This window comes from Tupaia chinensis, unplaced genomic scaffold (genome assembly GCF_000334495.1).
Source record: "Tupaia chinensis unplaced genomic scaffold, TupChi_1.0 Scaffold149383_1, whole genome shotgun sequence".
Classification (NCBI taxonomy): Eukaryota; Metazoa; Chordata; class Mammalia; order Scandentia; family Tupaiidae; genus Tupaia; species Tupaia belangeri.
The window spans coordinates 99369-113557 of record NW_006209227.1 but is presented as its reverse complement, the minus strand read 5'-3'; the positions used below and the strand labels follow the sequence as shown (position 1 = coordinate 113557).

General features: G+C 40.9%; 1 protein-coding gene across 1 annotated transcript in view; it reads right to left on the bottom strand.

Annotated features, from left to right (window-relative positions):
- CAB39 (calcium binding protein 39) overlaps window positions 1–14189 on the bottom strand; it is a 72714-nt gene that overhangs the window by 48438 nt on the left and 10087 nt on the right. Inside the window, exon 2 of the mRNA XM_014585257.2 lies at window positions 6642–6798. Within this exon, the coding sequence (XP_014440743.1) occupies window positions 6642–6755 (114 nt within the window). The 5' untranslated portion in view covers window positions 6756–6798. The remainder of the gene's footprint in view (window positions 1–6641; window positions 6799–14189) is intronic.

Genomic DNA, 14189 nt, shown 5'->3' with positions numbered 1-14189 from the left:
GGGCGCGTGTGCATGCGTGCTCAAGATCCCGAGAGGAGAATGGAGAAGGGATTGCGGCGTGACCATCCCCCCTGGGGGGTGATTTCTTGCTTTCTGTCTCTATGTCTCTCTCTGTCTGTCTGGCGAGCGCACGCGCCCTATAGCGAAAACCTTTCAAAAAAAAAAAAAAAACCAACTTAGAAGACACTCTGGGGCTGTAGTGCACGGCTAGTATCCTGACAGGATAGAGAAATGGGGGAGAAGAAATTGGGGCATTACTCTCTGAGAGGACAGTGATTTCGCCCTCGCTGTTTCTCTCTGGTGAGCACATATACCCTCTGACAATGGGAAAACAAAACAACATACTCCTCTCTTGTCCAACTATGTACTTATATGAGGCCAGATTTTCTTTATATGCTTCAACTAAAATGATGTATGGCAGGAGACTGAATGCAAATACAGATACAAGAAACCAGTTGTCTTCTATTAAAGAAGACATTCAAAGAGGCAAAACTTTTAAAACAAGCTACCCTTTCTCATTAAGTTTTTTTCTTTTGGACAATGTGGTTATTTTTAATAAAAATATGTTATTTATATTGAGATGTAATGATCTATTATTACAAATGAATTAAAAAATTTTAAATGTGGGACCAGCAGTTATTGTAATGGCTATGTCGCTTAACTTCCATGTAGCTGACAGCGGTTCGAGTCCCAGACGCAGTGGCTTAAACTCACGCTGGGTGCATGTGTGTGCGTGCCCAAGATCCCGAGAGGAGAATGGAGAAGGGATTGCGGCGCGGCCATCCCCTTGGGGGGTGATTTCTCGCTCTCTATCTCTCTTCTCTCTCTGTCTGACGAGTGCACACACCCTATAGCAAAAACCTCTCAAAAAAATTTTTTTTAAATGTTTCCATTTTAATTTTTAATAGAGTAATGTTAATATATAACCTATCTACACAAAGCTTTTAAGTCCTCAATAATTTAGGAGCGTAAAGGGGATTTAGAGACTAAAAAGTTTTATCATCCCATCAGCCCGTTCTATTATTTTGCAGTATTTAACATCACCTGAAACTCTTTTTCCGGTTATGTGCTTACCCGTTTACATCCATCTTTCTCACTTAGAAAGAAAGCTCCAAAGAGCAGAGAACTCGTCTGCCTTCTTGAGCACTCTAGCCCCAGTGCCTACAAGTTGGCCCAGCACATAGGTGCTCAATATTAATTTGATGAACAGAGTATATTTAATATGGACAGTACATTTAGCCAACAGACAAAAGAGGATGGAGTACTTTTAATTTATGGCACATACATATTATCCTTTCAATGATTAGCAGTTTCAGGATAAAGATGAAGACATAGTCAATGGGGTAGTCCATTCTGCAGGACCCATTCTCTCTCACACTGCTTCAGCCCAGTAGGCTGGCACCAAGCACAGGTGCCACTCCTGCTTCTTGAGAACTGAAGCTGCCTCTGCCTCCTGCAAACCTCGTGGACCTTCAGGACTGCAGGGTGCCTCCTAAGGCTGTAGATGTCCAGCAGTGCATGGGAGGCCAGGCTGTGCATGCTGAGTTAGCAGGTGTTACTGTGGCTCAGTCAAATGTCCCCTCTAACTTCCTGAGCACATTTGGTTCTAGTTTCTAGGGCTAGACTTTTCATATTTTTATATCTCATTAAGCACTTCAATAAAAAGGGAAAAGTACTTGAATCTACAATTCAACTTGGCTTATCTAGAAATTCTCTCAAAACCTATGTTCTCATATTACAAACTATTTCAATTAGCCTGATTTCCTAGACCAAAGGGCATTAAAAATACCAAATAGAATGGAATAATGAAAGGAAGCTGTTAAGAATAAGATCAGCTAGCAGCACACACGAAAAGGTACTAATAAAATGATAAATGAAATACAGGAGCAGAAATAATAACTCATGAGCATAAAACCCAGAACTTTTAGAAATAATCATACACCCCCTAAACGAACTTGAAAGCATCTACAGTATACTGCAGTATAATATTCATAATGAGAATCCCAAGTTAAATGGCGATTACAACATTCCATCTAAAAAGTAAAGAAAGCATCAAATATCCCTGAGGATTTCAATGAAAAAGTAAGTATAATAGATAAAAATATTTTTTTAAGTCTCCTCTATCCCTTCATAGACACCTAGAGACAAATCCTTATCCTCTGCTAATGTGAAATTTGAGTTATTTAGAATTATAATTTCTGGGGACCAGCAGTTGGCGTAATGACTATGTCGCTGAACTCCCATGTAGCCGACCGCGGTTCGAGTCCCGGACCCGGTGGCTTAAACTCACACCGGGCATGCCCAAGATCTTGAGAGGAAAATGGAGGAGAAGGGATTGGAGCGAGGCGATCCCCCCAGGGGGTGATTTCTCACTTTCTGTCTCTCTCTCTGTCTTTCTGGCGAGTGCATGCATCCTATAGCAAAAACCTCTCTTAAAAAAAAAAGAATAACAATTTCTCTGAAAGTTACTTGAACACAGAAAGCTTACTACACTGAAGAGTATATAGTATGCCATCATTTTTGTATGAAAAGAATAATATGTTTATTTCTTTTATTGGGACAAAGAAACATAAACGATAATATAGTGGTTATTTATCAGGTAGAAAGAATAGTCAGGGGATGTAATATTTCCCAGTGTTGGAACCAGCAGTTAGCGTAATGGCTACGTCACTGGACTCCCACGTAGTCGACCGCGGTTCGAGTCCTGGACCCGGTGACTGAAACTCACGCCGGACGTGTGTGCGTGTGTGCCCAGGATCCCGAGAGGAGAATGGAGGAGAAGGGATTGCAGCGTGGCCATCCCCACTGGGGGGTGATTTCTCGCTTTCTGTCTCTCTGTCTCTCTCTGTCTGTCTGGCGAGCGCACGCGCCCTATAGCAAAATCCTCTCTAAAAAAAGAAAAAAAAAATGACCCAGTGTTTACGATTTTGATATCCAAAATATGGGACTGGATGGGTAATTTATACCTAAAGGAAAAAAATTTTTAAAACTAAAAACCATTCTAAAATGAAGTTTTATTATATTATTAAATATTTTCTATATCTTACTATAGGTAGGCAAGAAATTGTCTAATATTTCCAAGAAAGATCTATAGTAAGGTTGAATTACAAAAATTTTCACAAACTGTAGATTGTTTTCAATGAAGGAGTAATATACCAACCCAACAGCTTGTAATCACAAATTTGTTTTTCTTAAAGACAGAGTCTCACCGTGTGGGGATCCTCCTGCCTCCGCCTCCTGAGTGGCTGGGACTACAGGTGCGCACCACCATGCCTGGCTTTTAAGGTGGAAATCTCTCTCACACTGCTTCAGCCCAGTAGGCTGGCACCAAGCACAGGTGCCACTCCTGCTTCTTGAGAACTGAAGCTGCCTCTGCCTCCTGCAAACCTCGTGGACCTTCAGGACTGCAGGGTGCCTCCTAAGGCTGTAGATGTCCAGCAGTGCATGGGAGGCCAGGCTGTGCATGCTGAGTTAGCAGGTGTTACTGTGGCTCAGTCAAATGTCCCCTCTAACTTCCTGAGCACATTTGGTTCTAGTTTCTAGGGCTAGACTTTTCATATTTTTATATCTCATTAAGCACTTCAATAAAAAGGGAAAAGTACTTGAATCTACAATTCAACTTGGCTTATCTAGAAATTCTCTCAAAACCTATGTTCTCATATTACAAACTATTTCAATTAGCCTGATTTCCTAGACCAAAGGGCATTAAAAATACCAAATAGAATGGAATAATGAAAGGAAGCTGTTAAGAATAAGATCAGCTAGCAGCACACACGAAAAGGTACTAATAAAATGATAAATGAAATACAGGAGCAGAAATAATAACTCATGAGCATAAAACCCAGAACTTTTAGAAATAATCATACACCCCCTAAACGAACTTGAAAGCATCTACAGTATACTGCAGTATAATATTCATAATGAGAATCCCAAGTTAAATGGCGATTACAACATTCCATCTAAAAAGTAAAGAAAGCATCAAATATCCCTGAGGATTTCAATGAAAAAGTAAGTATAATAGATAAAAATATTTTTTTAAGTCTCCTCTATCCCTTCATAGACACCTAGAGACAAATCCTTATCCTCTGCTAATGTGAAATTTGAGTTATTTAGAATTATAATTTCTGGGGACCAGCAGTTGGCGTAATGACTATGTCGCTGAACTCCCATGTAGCCGACCGCGGTTCGAGTCCCGGACCCGGTGGCTTAAACTCACACCGGGCATGCCCAAGATCTTGAGAGGAAAATGGAGGAGAAGGGATTGGAGCGAGGCGATCCCCCCAGGGGGTGATTTCTCACTTTCTGTCTCTCTCTCTGTCTTTCTGGCGAGTGCATGCATCCTATAGCAAAAACCTCTCTTAAAAAAAAAAGAATAACAATTTCTCTGAAAGTTACTTGAACACAGAAAGCTTACTACACTGAAGAGTATATAGTATGCCATCATTTTTGTATGAAAAGAATAATATGTTTATTTCTTTTATTGGGACAAAGAAACATAAACGATAATATAGTGGTTATTTATCAGGTAGAAAGAATAGTCAGGGGATGTAATATTTCCCAGTGTTGGAACCAGCAGTTAGCGTAATGGCTACGTCACTGGACTCCCACGTAGTCGACCGCGGTTCGAGTCCTGGACCCGGTGACTGAAACTCACGCCGGACGTGTGTGCGTGTGTGCCCAGGATCCCGAGAGGAGAATGGAGGAGAAGGGATTGCAGCGTGGCCATCCCCACTGGGGGGTGATTTCTCGCTTTCTGTCTCTCTGTCTCTCTCTGTCTGTCTGGCGAGCGCACGCGCCCTATAGCAAAATCCTCTCTAAAAAAAGAAAAAAAAAATGACCCAGTGTTTACGATTTTGATATCCAAAATATGGGACTGGATGGGTAATTTATACCTAAAGGAAAAAAATTTTTAAAACTAAAAACCATTCTAAAATGAAGTTTTATTATATTATTAAATATTTTCTATATCTTACTATAGGTAGGCAAGAAATTGTCTAATATTTCCAAGAAAGATCTATAGTAAGGTTGAATTACAAAAATTTTCACAAACTGTAGATTGTTTTCAATGAAGGAGTAATATACCAACTCAACAGCTTGTAATCACAAATTTGTTTTTCTTAAAGACAGAGTCTCACCGTGTTGGGATCCTCCTGCCTCCGCCTCCTGAGTGGCTGGGACTACAGGTGCGCACCACCATGCCTGGCTTTTAAGGTGGAAAAAGAAGCACACTGGACTCCCATTTGGCCTAGGCTACAGAGCAGCAGTGCCTTAACAGTGAGCAGCACGTGACTGGGCCATAAATCTTAATTCCATGAGTATTAACTATTTGTCTTTGTAAGACTTAAAAAAGATGGTAGTAGGTACGCAGGTGAACTTTCATTTGAAGATTGGTGTTCTTGGCCTCAGCATTACTGACAGTTTGGGCCAGATAATTCTTTATTGCGGTGGGTCTGTCTTGTGTTTAGCAGTATCTCTGGCCTGGACTAATTTAATTAGTCTCTGGACTAATGCTAAATAAAATATGGAGGTAAGATTTCACTGTAATCAAAAGCTCATTCAATAAACAGAAGGCGTTCAGTCCATGAGAGTAGGTGCCAGGGAGGGCCCGGGGAGGTCGGAAATGATGATGCACTGCTCAAAGGACTCATGGTCTAGTAGAGACAAAAGACAACATAGACAAAATCAGACTGAAGAGGGCAGCAGTTCTGACACTTCCAAGTCAGATGCCCAAAGATGCCGAGATTTGTTCTGGGAGCAGAGATGGGGCAGGAGAGAGAGCATGCTAGGAAACCATCTAGGGGAATATGTATGAGTAGTTTTCAAAATAATGGGGGTTTGGTAGAAACGGGGTGGGAAAGAACAAGATTCCAGGCAAGAAGTACAAGACAAAGGAATTAAAACAATGTACTCAATTATCTGACTTAATTCAACTGAGAGTGCTGGAGCCTACAGAATAAGCGAAGGAGAGATTTTAATTCAACTAGAGAAGCAGAGACCAGATCACAAAGGGTCTTGTGTGCCATGAGAGGACTCTTTACTAAAAGTTCAAAGTGGGAGAGATATTCTAGAAAGCGCAGCAAGAAGGCTACTTCTAGCATACACGAGAAAGATTATGAGGATCTTCAAGTAGGAGTGAAGTGAGAATTGACCTATAAACCCTCTAGGAGGCAGGACACATATAGTTAGTACAGAATGAGGCTTCAGGAAGAGGGGCAAGACAAGATGAAAGATAGGGCCTGCACTGTGGTGATTGGCTGGAGGGAGATGCTCAGCCTGGTTTCTGCGAAAGCAGAAGGAAAGCCAGAAGAGGGATTCTTGCAGGACGACTGGCAGACAAAGCACTGATACTGAGAATCAGATAAAATAACGTCAATAATGAAATAAATACAATTCAAAAGAAATTGAAAAGCTGACTGAAATACTGAGAAAAGGTTTGAAATATGTTAAGACACCAGTACAGGAGAAAACTTGCATTTCAGAAGCAGCAGCAGGTGCCACTCTGTGTTTTCAAAACCCCCCAAAAATCCAAATTGAAGTTCATGGATTGTTTTAAATATTACCTCGTAATCTGTTTTACATTTGCTTCCAATAAAAAGATTTAACATATAAATTTAAAACTATGTAAGTAAATATGCACATACCTTCTCTGCCTTTTTGTCAGAAATGTCTTGCTTTTCCAGAACGGCCATGCTCTCCTTCAGGTTCTTCACGATGTCTGCTGGGGATTTGTGGGACTTCCCGAACGGGAACGGCATGGCGGCAACGATGTGGGCCTCTGCTGCGCTCTGCCTGCTCTACCTGGAACACAGCACAAGGCCCCCATGAGGAAAGTGGGGTCAACAGGAGACACACTTTCTAAATCCCAACCTAGCAAGAAAACAAGCATTTAAAGAAAGTCATTTTTACATGGCTTTCAAAATCAGTAGGAACTGGGAATCCCACCAACACATTCAGGAAGTGACAAGACAGATGTCTTGGAATTATACTGATAGAACACTTTTTCCCCCTAAGTTTTTGCCATAGGGTGGTATGTACTCGACAGAGAGAGACAGGAAAAGTGAGAAATGTCATCCCCAGGGGGATGGCCATGCTGCAATTCCTTCTCCATTCTCTCTGAATTTGGGGCATGCATGTACACACACACACAGCATAATTTTCAAGCTGTTGGGTCCAGGTCTCGAACTGTGGTCGGCCATGGGAGTCCACTGCCTTAACCACCATGGCACTTGCTATCCCCAAATAACTATTTTTAAAACAATTTTTTTCCCTTTTCAAATCATCTGCTCTCCTGACCACCCATCTGAGGGGGAGCAGCTCCACTCCCAGCCCGAGGCTAAGCACTTTAGTCCATCATCCCCCGGAATCTCTTCAAACAACCCCCTGAGGGACACCGTCACTCCCATGTGTGAAGGTGGGCAAAGTTGAGAATCTGGCTCACGGTACTAAGGGGTAAATAACTCAGGTCTCTCTTGATCCAAAGTGTCCTTTATCACCACACCACACCTCCAATTAGTAAGGCTGTCTATTTCACAGATGAGGAGACTGACGTAGAGACAGGAAAAGAACTCAGTCACGGAGCACGAAGACAGGCCTCCTCCCGGTCTCACCAATGCACCTTGGCACCCAGGAGGCTGGGCGGAGACGGAACACACTCCTTGGCACCCTGCTTCCTATCCAGTCAGACAAAAGGCCTCAGGGCTGGAGAGAGCCCTGGATGGCGCCTTGGACAAATCTCCCATTAGCTCCTCAAAACCCCATGTGACAGTTTCAATGTGTACCTTTCTGCCTGGACGTGACCGTCTTCTATGGAAGAACTCATAATAATGAACTCCTGGAAGTTCCTAACTTTTTGTGGGTGACAGAAAACAACATTTCAACCACATAAACCACAATGTTACATCATCCAAAAGGAGGACATGCGACTATTACAGGATGCCACTGTGGAAATATGAAGTTAACAAGAAAAACAATGGAAGTTTGTCTTGAGGACACATTGGAGGTTAAAATTTCTTTCACTAAATAAACTAAAGAAAGTTAAACACCTGGGCCTTAAATTGTCTCAGTAGCAGATACCAGGATACACTCTTCAGAGAACCTAGAAGAGCACTTAGATCAGTGGCTTTCAAATAGTGAGTTCCAATATCCACGTACTGATATGGAAATAGCTCTAGGATATATTGTTAGATTACAGAAGTCAGAATACAGTACATAAAGCAATCTGTGTATAAAAACAGAAAAAGTAACCTGTATCACCTGGTAGATATATATTATAATAAAGCTCTGGAAGGATACACGTAAGTCCCCCAAGAGTGGTCTGCTGTCAATATGTGGGGATGTTTAGAATGGGAAATGGGATAGTGAAAACAGTTAGGAGGAAAATCTTCACAATGTGTCTTTATGTGTTGAACAATGAGATTGTCTGATTCATTCTAAGTAAATAAATAAGAAACAAAACCAAAAACAAACAAAAAAACCCAGTGAGTTCTAACCTCTTCTACTATTTAACTGCCCAGATGCCCACTCTCCCCTACACTCTCCTGCCCCAAAGTAGGAAGAAATAAACACCCCAACTCCACTTTGCTCTCCCACACAAAATATCTCCACTGCACAGTACCATGACACTTCTGAACCTGGCCTAAGATTTTGTTTGAAGAAGGACTTGTATTTTTTCCCCAAAGTCTGAAATACAGTAACATACATACCTGTGTGCAAAGAGTACATAAACAGGGAAAAGAGCATGCTAATGTGACGTCTACCATTAAATCATAAACAAGTATACTACTTCTCCACATTTCGATGTGGTCTGTTCTGACCAACCTGTATCCGTAAATATGGCCTATCTCATCATCTATCAGCTGGTGTATCCTCTGTGATCAAATTAAAACCACATCATCATTAATCAAAAAGAAATATCCTCATATGTGCCCTCCACCACTGGTTCTCAAAATTCAAGGATGTTTAAGTCCACTTCTAAATACCTTTTTTCTATGACAAGAAGTTAGGACTGACTATAGGGTAGTCACTCCCACCTAGCAGTTACTTGGCTAGATAGAACACAACTCCCAGATGGTTCTTTTCTATTACTCTTTTTCTTTAAACCTTGGGGGCATGGGTGGGATACAGATTACTTCTCCATAAACATGGTGGGTCACATTCAGATGAGGTCTCTGAAAATATTATCTTCCCATCTGTAACTCTGCAGATAACTGCAGTGATGCTATATATGTCAGTGCTGGGTGGAGGGTGGGAATGTTTAATGGTATTTTGCAGGAAGTGCTACGGTGCTACGCAACGGAGATATTTTCAGCTCTGGCTCTGTGGTAGAAGAGGTGACTTTTCAGGGTAAAGGAGGTTTTAAAAAGTCCTACCACATACCAAATGCTAGTCACTGCAGAAAGAGCACAGCTGTTAAGGAGAACACACAGACAAAATGCTTCTGTGAGGGAAAGGAGGGTATGACACATCATTCCTCTTAATTAATATACCAGGCAGCTACAATTTTATAAAACATAAATTATTAAGATAGCTCTCGGAGGAAACACAGTTTAGTATCAAGTTCCCCAAACAAGAAGTGGACATTCCTCAGCAGGATCCAGTCACAGTGGTGAGGTCATTCATGACATGCTCACATTCTCCCCCAACCACCCTCAACACACACAATACACTATAGTCTTTTATGATTTAGTGTTTTAAATATAGTTAAGTAAAAGTATACAGTTCTTAGAGTGTGAGTGCAGTAACACTCAACCAACCTTTATTATCTTCATTTATGTCTTCAGACACATTAAATTTTTAACTACTCAAGATTTTGGGGGCAAAAACAAGGCAGTAACACTCCCTAAAACTTTTGTGTTGTATCATTTCTGTTTACGTGTAGGTTTGCTATGTACTAAGGTTCAATAACTTTATGCTAATGTTTCATGCCACTCAGTGATCCAATTTGTAAAATAATTAACTGAAAATATAACATTGGTAAAAGGGGCCCCAGCTGCTTTGGGACACATAGCTCTGTAACACACAACAAAAAGCCACATGGCCAATAGCAGGTCATATCTTGAAGTGATCTGAAACACTCCAGGCACTATTGCCCAGGATACTGACTGGCTTGAGGGCTGGGCAAAAGGGATTACATTAATATGCACATTAGCCCACCAGCACACATAAGCAATGTAGGGGGCAAGCATTCCTAAACCAAAAATTTGAGATCTGAAATGCTCCAAAATTTGAAACTTTTTGAACACAGCTGCTTTGGGACACATAGCTCTGTAACACACAACAAAAAGCCACATGGCCAATAGCAGGTCATATCTTGAAGTGATCTGAAACACTCCAGGCACTATTGCCCAGGATACTGACTGGCTTGAGGGCTGGGCAAAAGGCATTACATTAATATGCACATTAGCCCACCAGCACACATAAGTAGGGGGCAAGCATTCCTAAACCAAAAATTTGAGATCTGAAATGCTCCAAAATTTGAAACTTTTTGAACACTGACATGATGCCACAACAGGAAAATTCTGTGTCTGCCTCATGTGACAGGTTGCAGTCAAAACAAAATTTTGCATAAAAGTTCAGGCTATGTGTTTATAAAAAAATAAGTTTTGTGCTTTAGAATTGGGTCTTATCTCTAAGATACCTCATTATGTTTATGCAAATATCTAAAAATTCAAAAAGTCTGAAATCCAAACACTTCTGGTCCAAGAGATACTCAACTTGTATTGATTTTTGTGTTACTAAATTTACACTGAGTACAAGGAAAATTAAAGCAGCTACTGATGTGAAAAACATGTGTATGAATATATTTTTGTCTCTCAAGCAATATGAATGTGTCATATAAGCATTCATTAAAGATGTGGTGAAAGATCCTGAAACAATCAGTTAAACCAGTTAAAAGGATTACCTCTAGGGAGCAAGAAAAGGGTGGGGCTCTGTGTGTGTGTGTGTGTTTTTTTTTTTTTTTTTTTAGTTTGTTTCCTCCATGAGACACATGGAGGAGGGAGGGATAGACAGGGATCCCCAATAGGGTCTTCATAGCATGATTCACACCCCTGTCCCTAGTCTTGGCCAGCCAAGATTATGGACACATGTGAGTAGCTTGCATGTTCAGGGAGGCCTCGGGACTTGAACCGAAGACCTTTTCCATGTAGGTCCAGCAGCATTACCACTGGGCTATTTCCCAACTCCTGGTATTTCTTTTCTTAGAGGTCTTTTTAATCATTCTTTAAGTATATGTGTGTGGTGTGTATAATTTTGATAAACATATAAAAACCAAATTTAAACAAATAAATGGACAAAAATGAAACAATCTATCTTTAATACCTACAAAGAACCATTCATAAAGCATTTGAAAGGAAGTCTGAATGACAGAGAAAAGCAAAGCTGCCAATGTCCCCATCTTATATCTTATAGCCAACAGACGCAGCTGTGTTCTTTAAACTTTGCTGTGATCTACAATATGAAACTGATTTAACATGGACACGCACAAACAGTTAAAACTCTAATACATTCTACTTTATTCAATTCCATTTCTTAAAACACACAGTGACTAAACATATTTTATGAATCACAAAATGATTTTAGGGGTAATAAGGAATTACAGGAAGATCTGAAATAAAATATAAACTTAGTTTTAAAATGAGCTGAGTTTGCTTCAACTCTTGCTTCAAACTCCTTATTCTAATCCATATAAGAAACAGGAATGAATTCCTCACAGAACAATTCGCAACCTTCTGACAATACAGCCCTGTTACAGTGGGCTCTTTGGCCGAACTGCTCTCTCCTATGAGATGGAGCTGGTGCCTCACAAAGGGCCAGGTCCACAGCTCTTCCCTGGTGGTCTATTGGTTAGGATTTGGTGCTCTCAAAAGGCCTGGTCCACAATCAAGCAGTGCCACTCACAGTGCTCTGGGTCCTAGTCTGGGTTTTGGAACTAAGAGTCCCAAGAATATGTAGATGCCCAAGACAGAAGTGGCAATAGTTAATTAAGGGTTAAAGTGGTTAAGACATTTTTTTTTTTTGGAAGTTTTTGCTACAGGGCGTGTACACTAGCCAGAAAGAGAGACAGAGAGAAAGAAATCACCCCCAAGGGGGGATGGCCACACCACAATCCCTTCTCCTCCATCCTCGTCTCAGGATCTTGGGCACGCAGGCACATGCACCCGGCCTGAGTTTAAGCCACCAGGTCCGGGACTTGAACTATGGTCAACTACATGGGAGTCCAGCAACACAGTCATTACACCAACTGCTGGTTCCAAGTGGTTAAGACATCTTTCACCATAACCATCTGCCTTCCTTTCTCATTTCACTTTTATCATCAGCAGTATTTCCTTACATGAGTATTTGAGGGAATTTAAGGGAACATTAACAACAAGATCTCAATGATTAAGGACCTTTAATAGCTCTTCACTGCCCTTAGGATAAAATCCAAATTCTCTACCATGGCATTCTAAGCTTTACCCATGTCTGATTCAGCAAGGCCCTCTGGCCTTTATCACAGAGGACCAAGGACACCAATTCCTTCCTGTTCCCTGAATACACCAACCAATTCTAAGTCAGAGTATCACATTTGCAAATAGAGTAAAATCACAATTTTAAAATCTAGATGGGCAAATATCATATGAAGTTTTCATTATTATTCAACTTTTCTACATTTCAAATTTTTCTTAGTATTGCTTTAAAACAGCCTAAACTATGTCTGGAGTTCACAAAAGAAATGGGTAGAAACGCGTATTACAACTGAAAAATTCATTTAGCTTTCAAATACAACTAATTTTCTCCTGCATCTCCAAAAAAAGTGTTTCATAATAAACCTCAATAAAATCTCTCAGACTGAGATAAAATTATTAATACAACTGGGACAAAGCCAGTCACTGTCAGGGTTACACAGAGGCGGGTTACAAAGGGGCTGTGAAACCTACAGCTACTTTTCCCAAACTGAAGGCAGGCTTGCTCCTCATGTCAATCAGTAGTAATGCTTGAACCCTAAAGGAAAAGAAGTCTGGAAGGAGAAGGCTAACTTTAAAACAAGGTGTGAGTGTGTGTGGGTGTTTGTGTGTCAACCTAACACGTCCCACTTTCATATGAAGTCAGCATTTAGGGCACTGTGTGCAGATCTGCAGGGACACTGGCACCCCCTTAGCCTTCATGCACTGCTCTCCCCTCTTCAAACGTCCTTTATGAACTATTTAATTTTCTCTCCACATTTAATTAAATGAGTCATCTTTACTCTAATGTTGATGTCCTTCTAAGTTCTACCCTTGGCTGTCTCCTTACTCTGTATTCCCACTGGGTGATCTCATCCATGGTTTCAACAACCTGAGATCTATTTCTGGCCCCAGGAAATGGGTCTACACTTCCAAATGCTGCTCCCTATAGACGACCTTCCAGGCCACCCAAGCCTCACCCAAGTCCTGCTTCCTGTTTCATGTTCCCCTTCAGAGTAGATAGGTCCAATGATCACCCAATCATAAAACTTGGTTATCACAACAGAATCTACTCACTTAGCTCTTCTATATGAAATCAATTCACAATTTCAGTCAATTCTATTTTCTAAATCATTCTATCCCCACAGACCCAAGTGTAGACTCAAGTGTAGACCCTTACCATTCACCATGCAGGGCGGGGGAAGAGGGGGGCAATGGAGTAAACTGTTCCTAGGGGACTGTTGTGTTATGAACCCCCCCCCCAAATTCACAGATTAAAAAATGTAATGCCAAACACTAAGAAAAAATAATTTTTTAAAAAAGGAGAGAAAATTAACCCCAATGGAAGTGTTGAAAGGTGTTTAGGTCAAGCAGGCTTTGCCCTCACAAACTGATTAATATCGCCATAAAGATGGCTCCCAGCAATGGGCTCACTGTTCTTCTGCCATGTGAAGACACAGCATTCACCTCCTTTTTGGCCTTCTGCCATCCACCACATGAGGACAAAGCCTTCGCCAGATACCAGATCTTGGACTTAGCCTTCAGAACTGTGAGAAATAAATTTCTTCTATAACTGCTGGGAATATATAGAATACCCAGTGGAAAAATTAAAATCCATAACATATAAGCTATCATATGGTATAGTTCATCTTGTCATCAGTCAGCACCCTGATTGTGGATTTTAGCTTAGAAATAAATTCCTATTCTTTATAAATTTCCCAGAGTTAGGTATTCTGTTATAGCAAAACAGACAGACAGAGCAGGAAT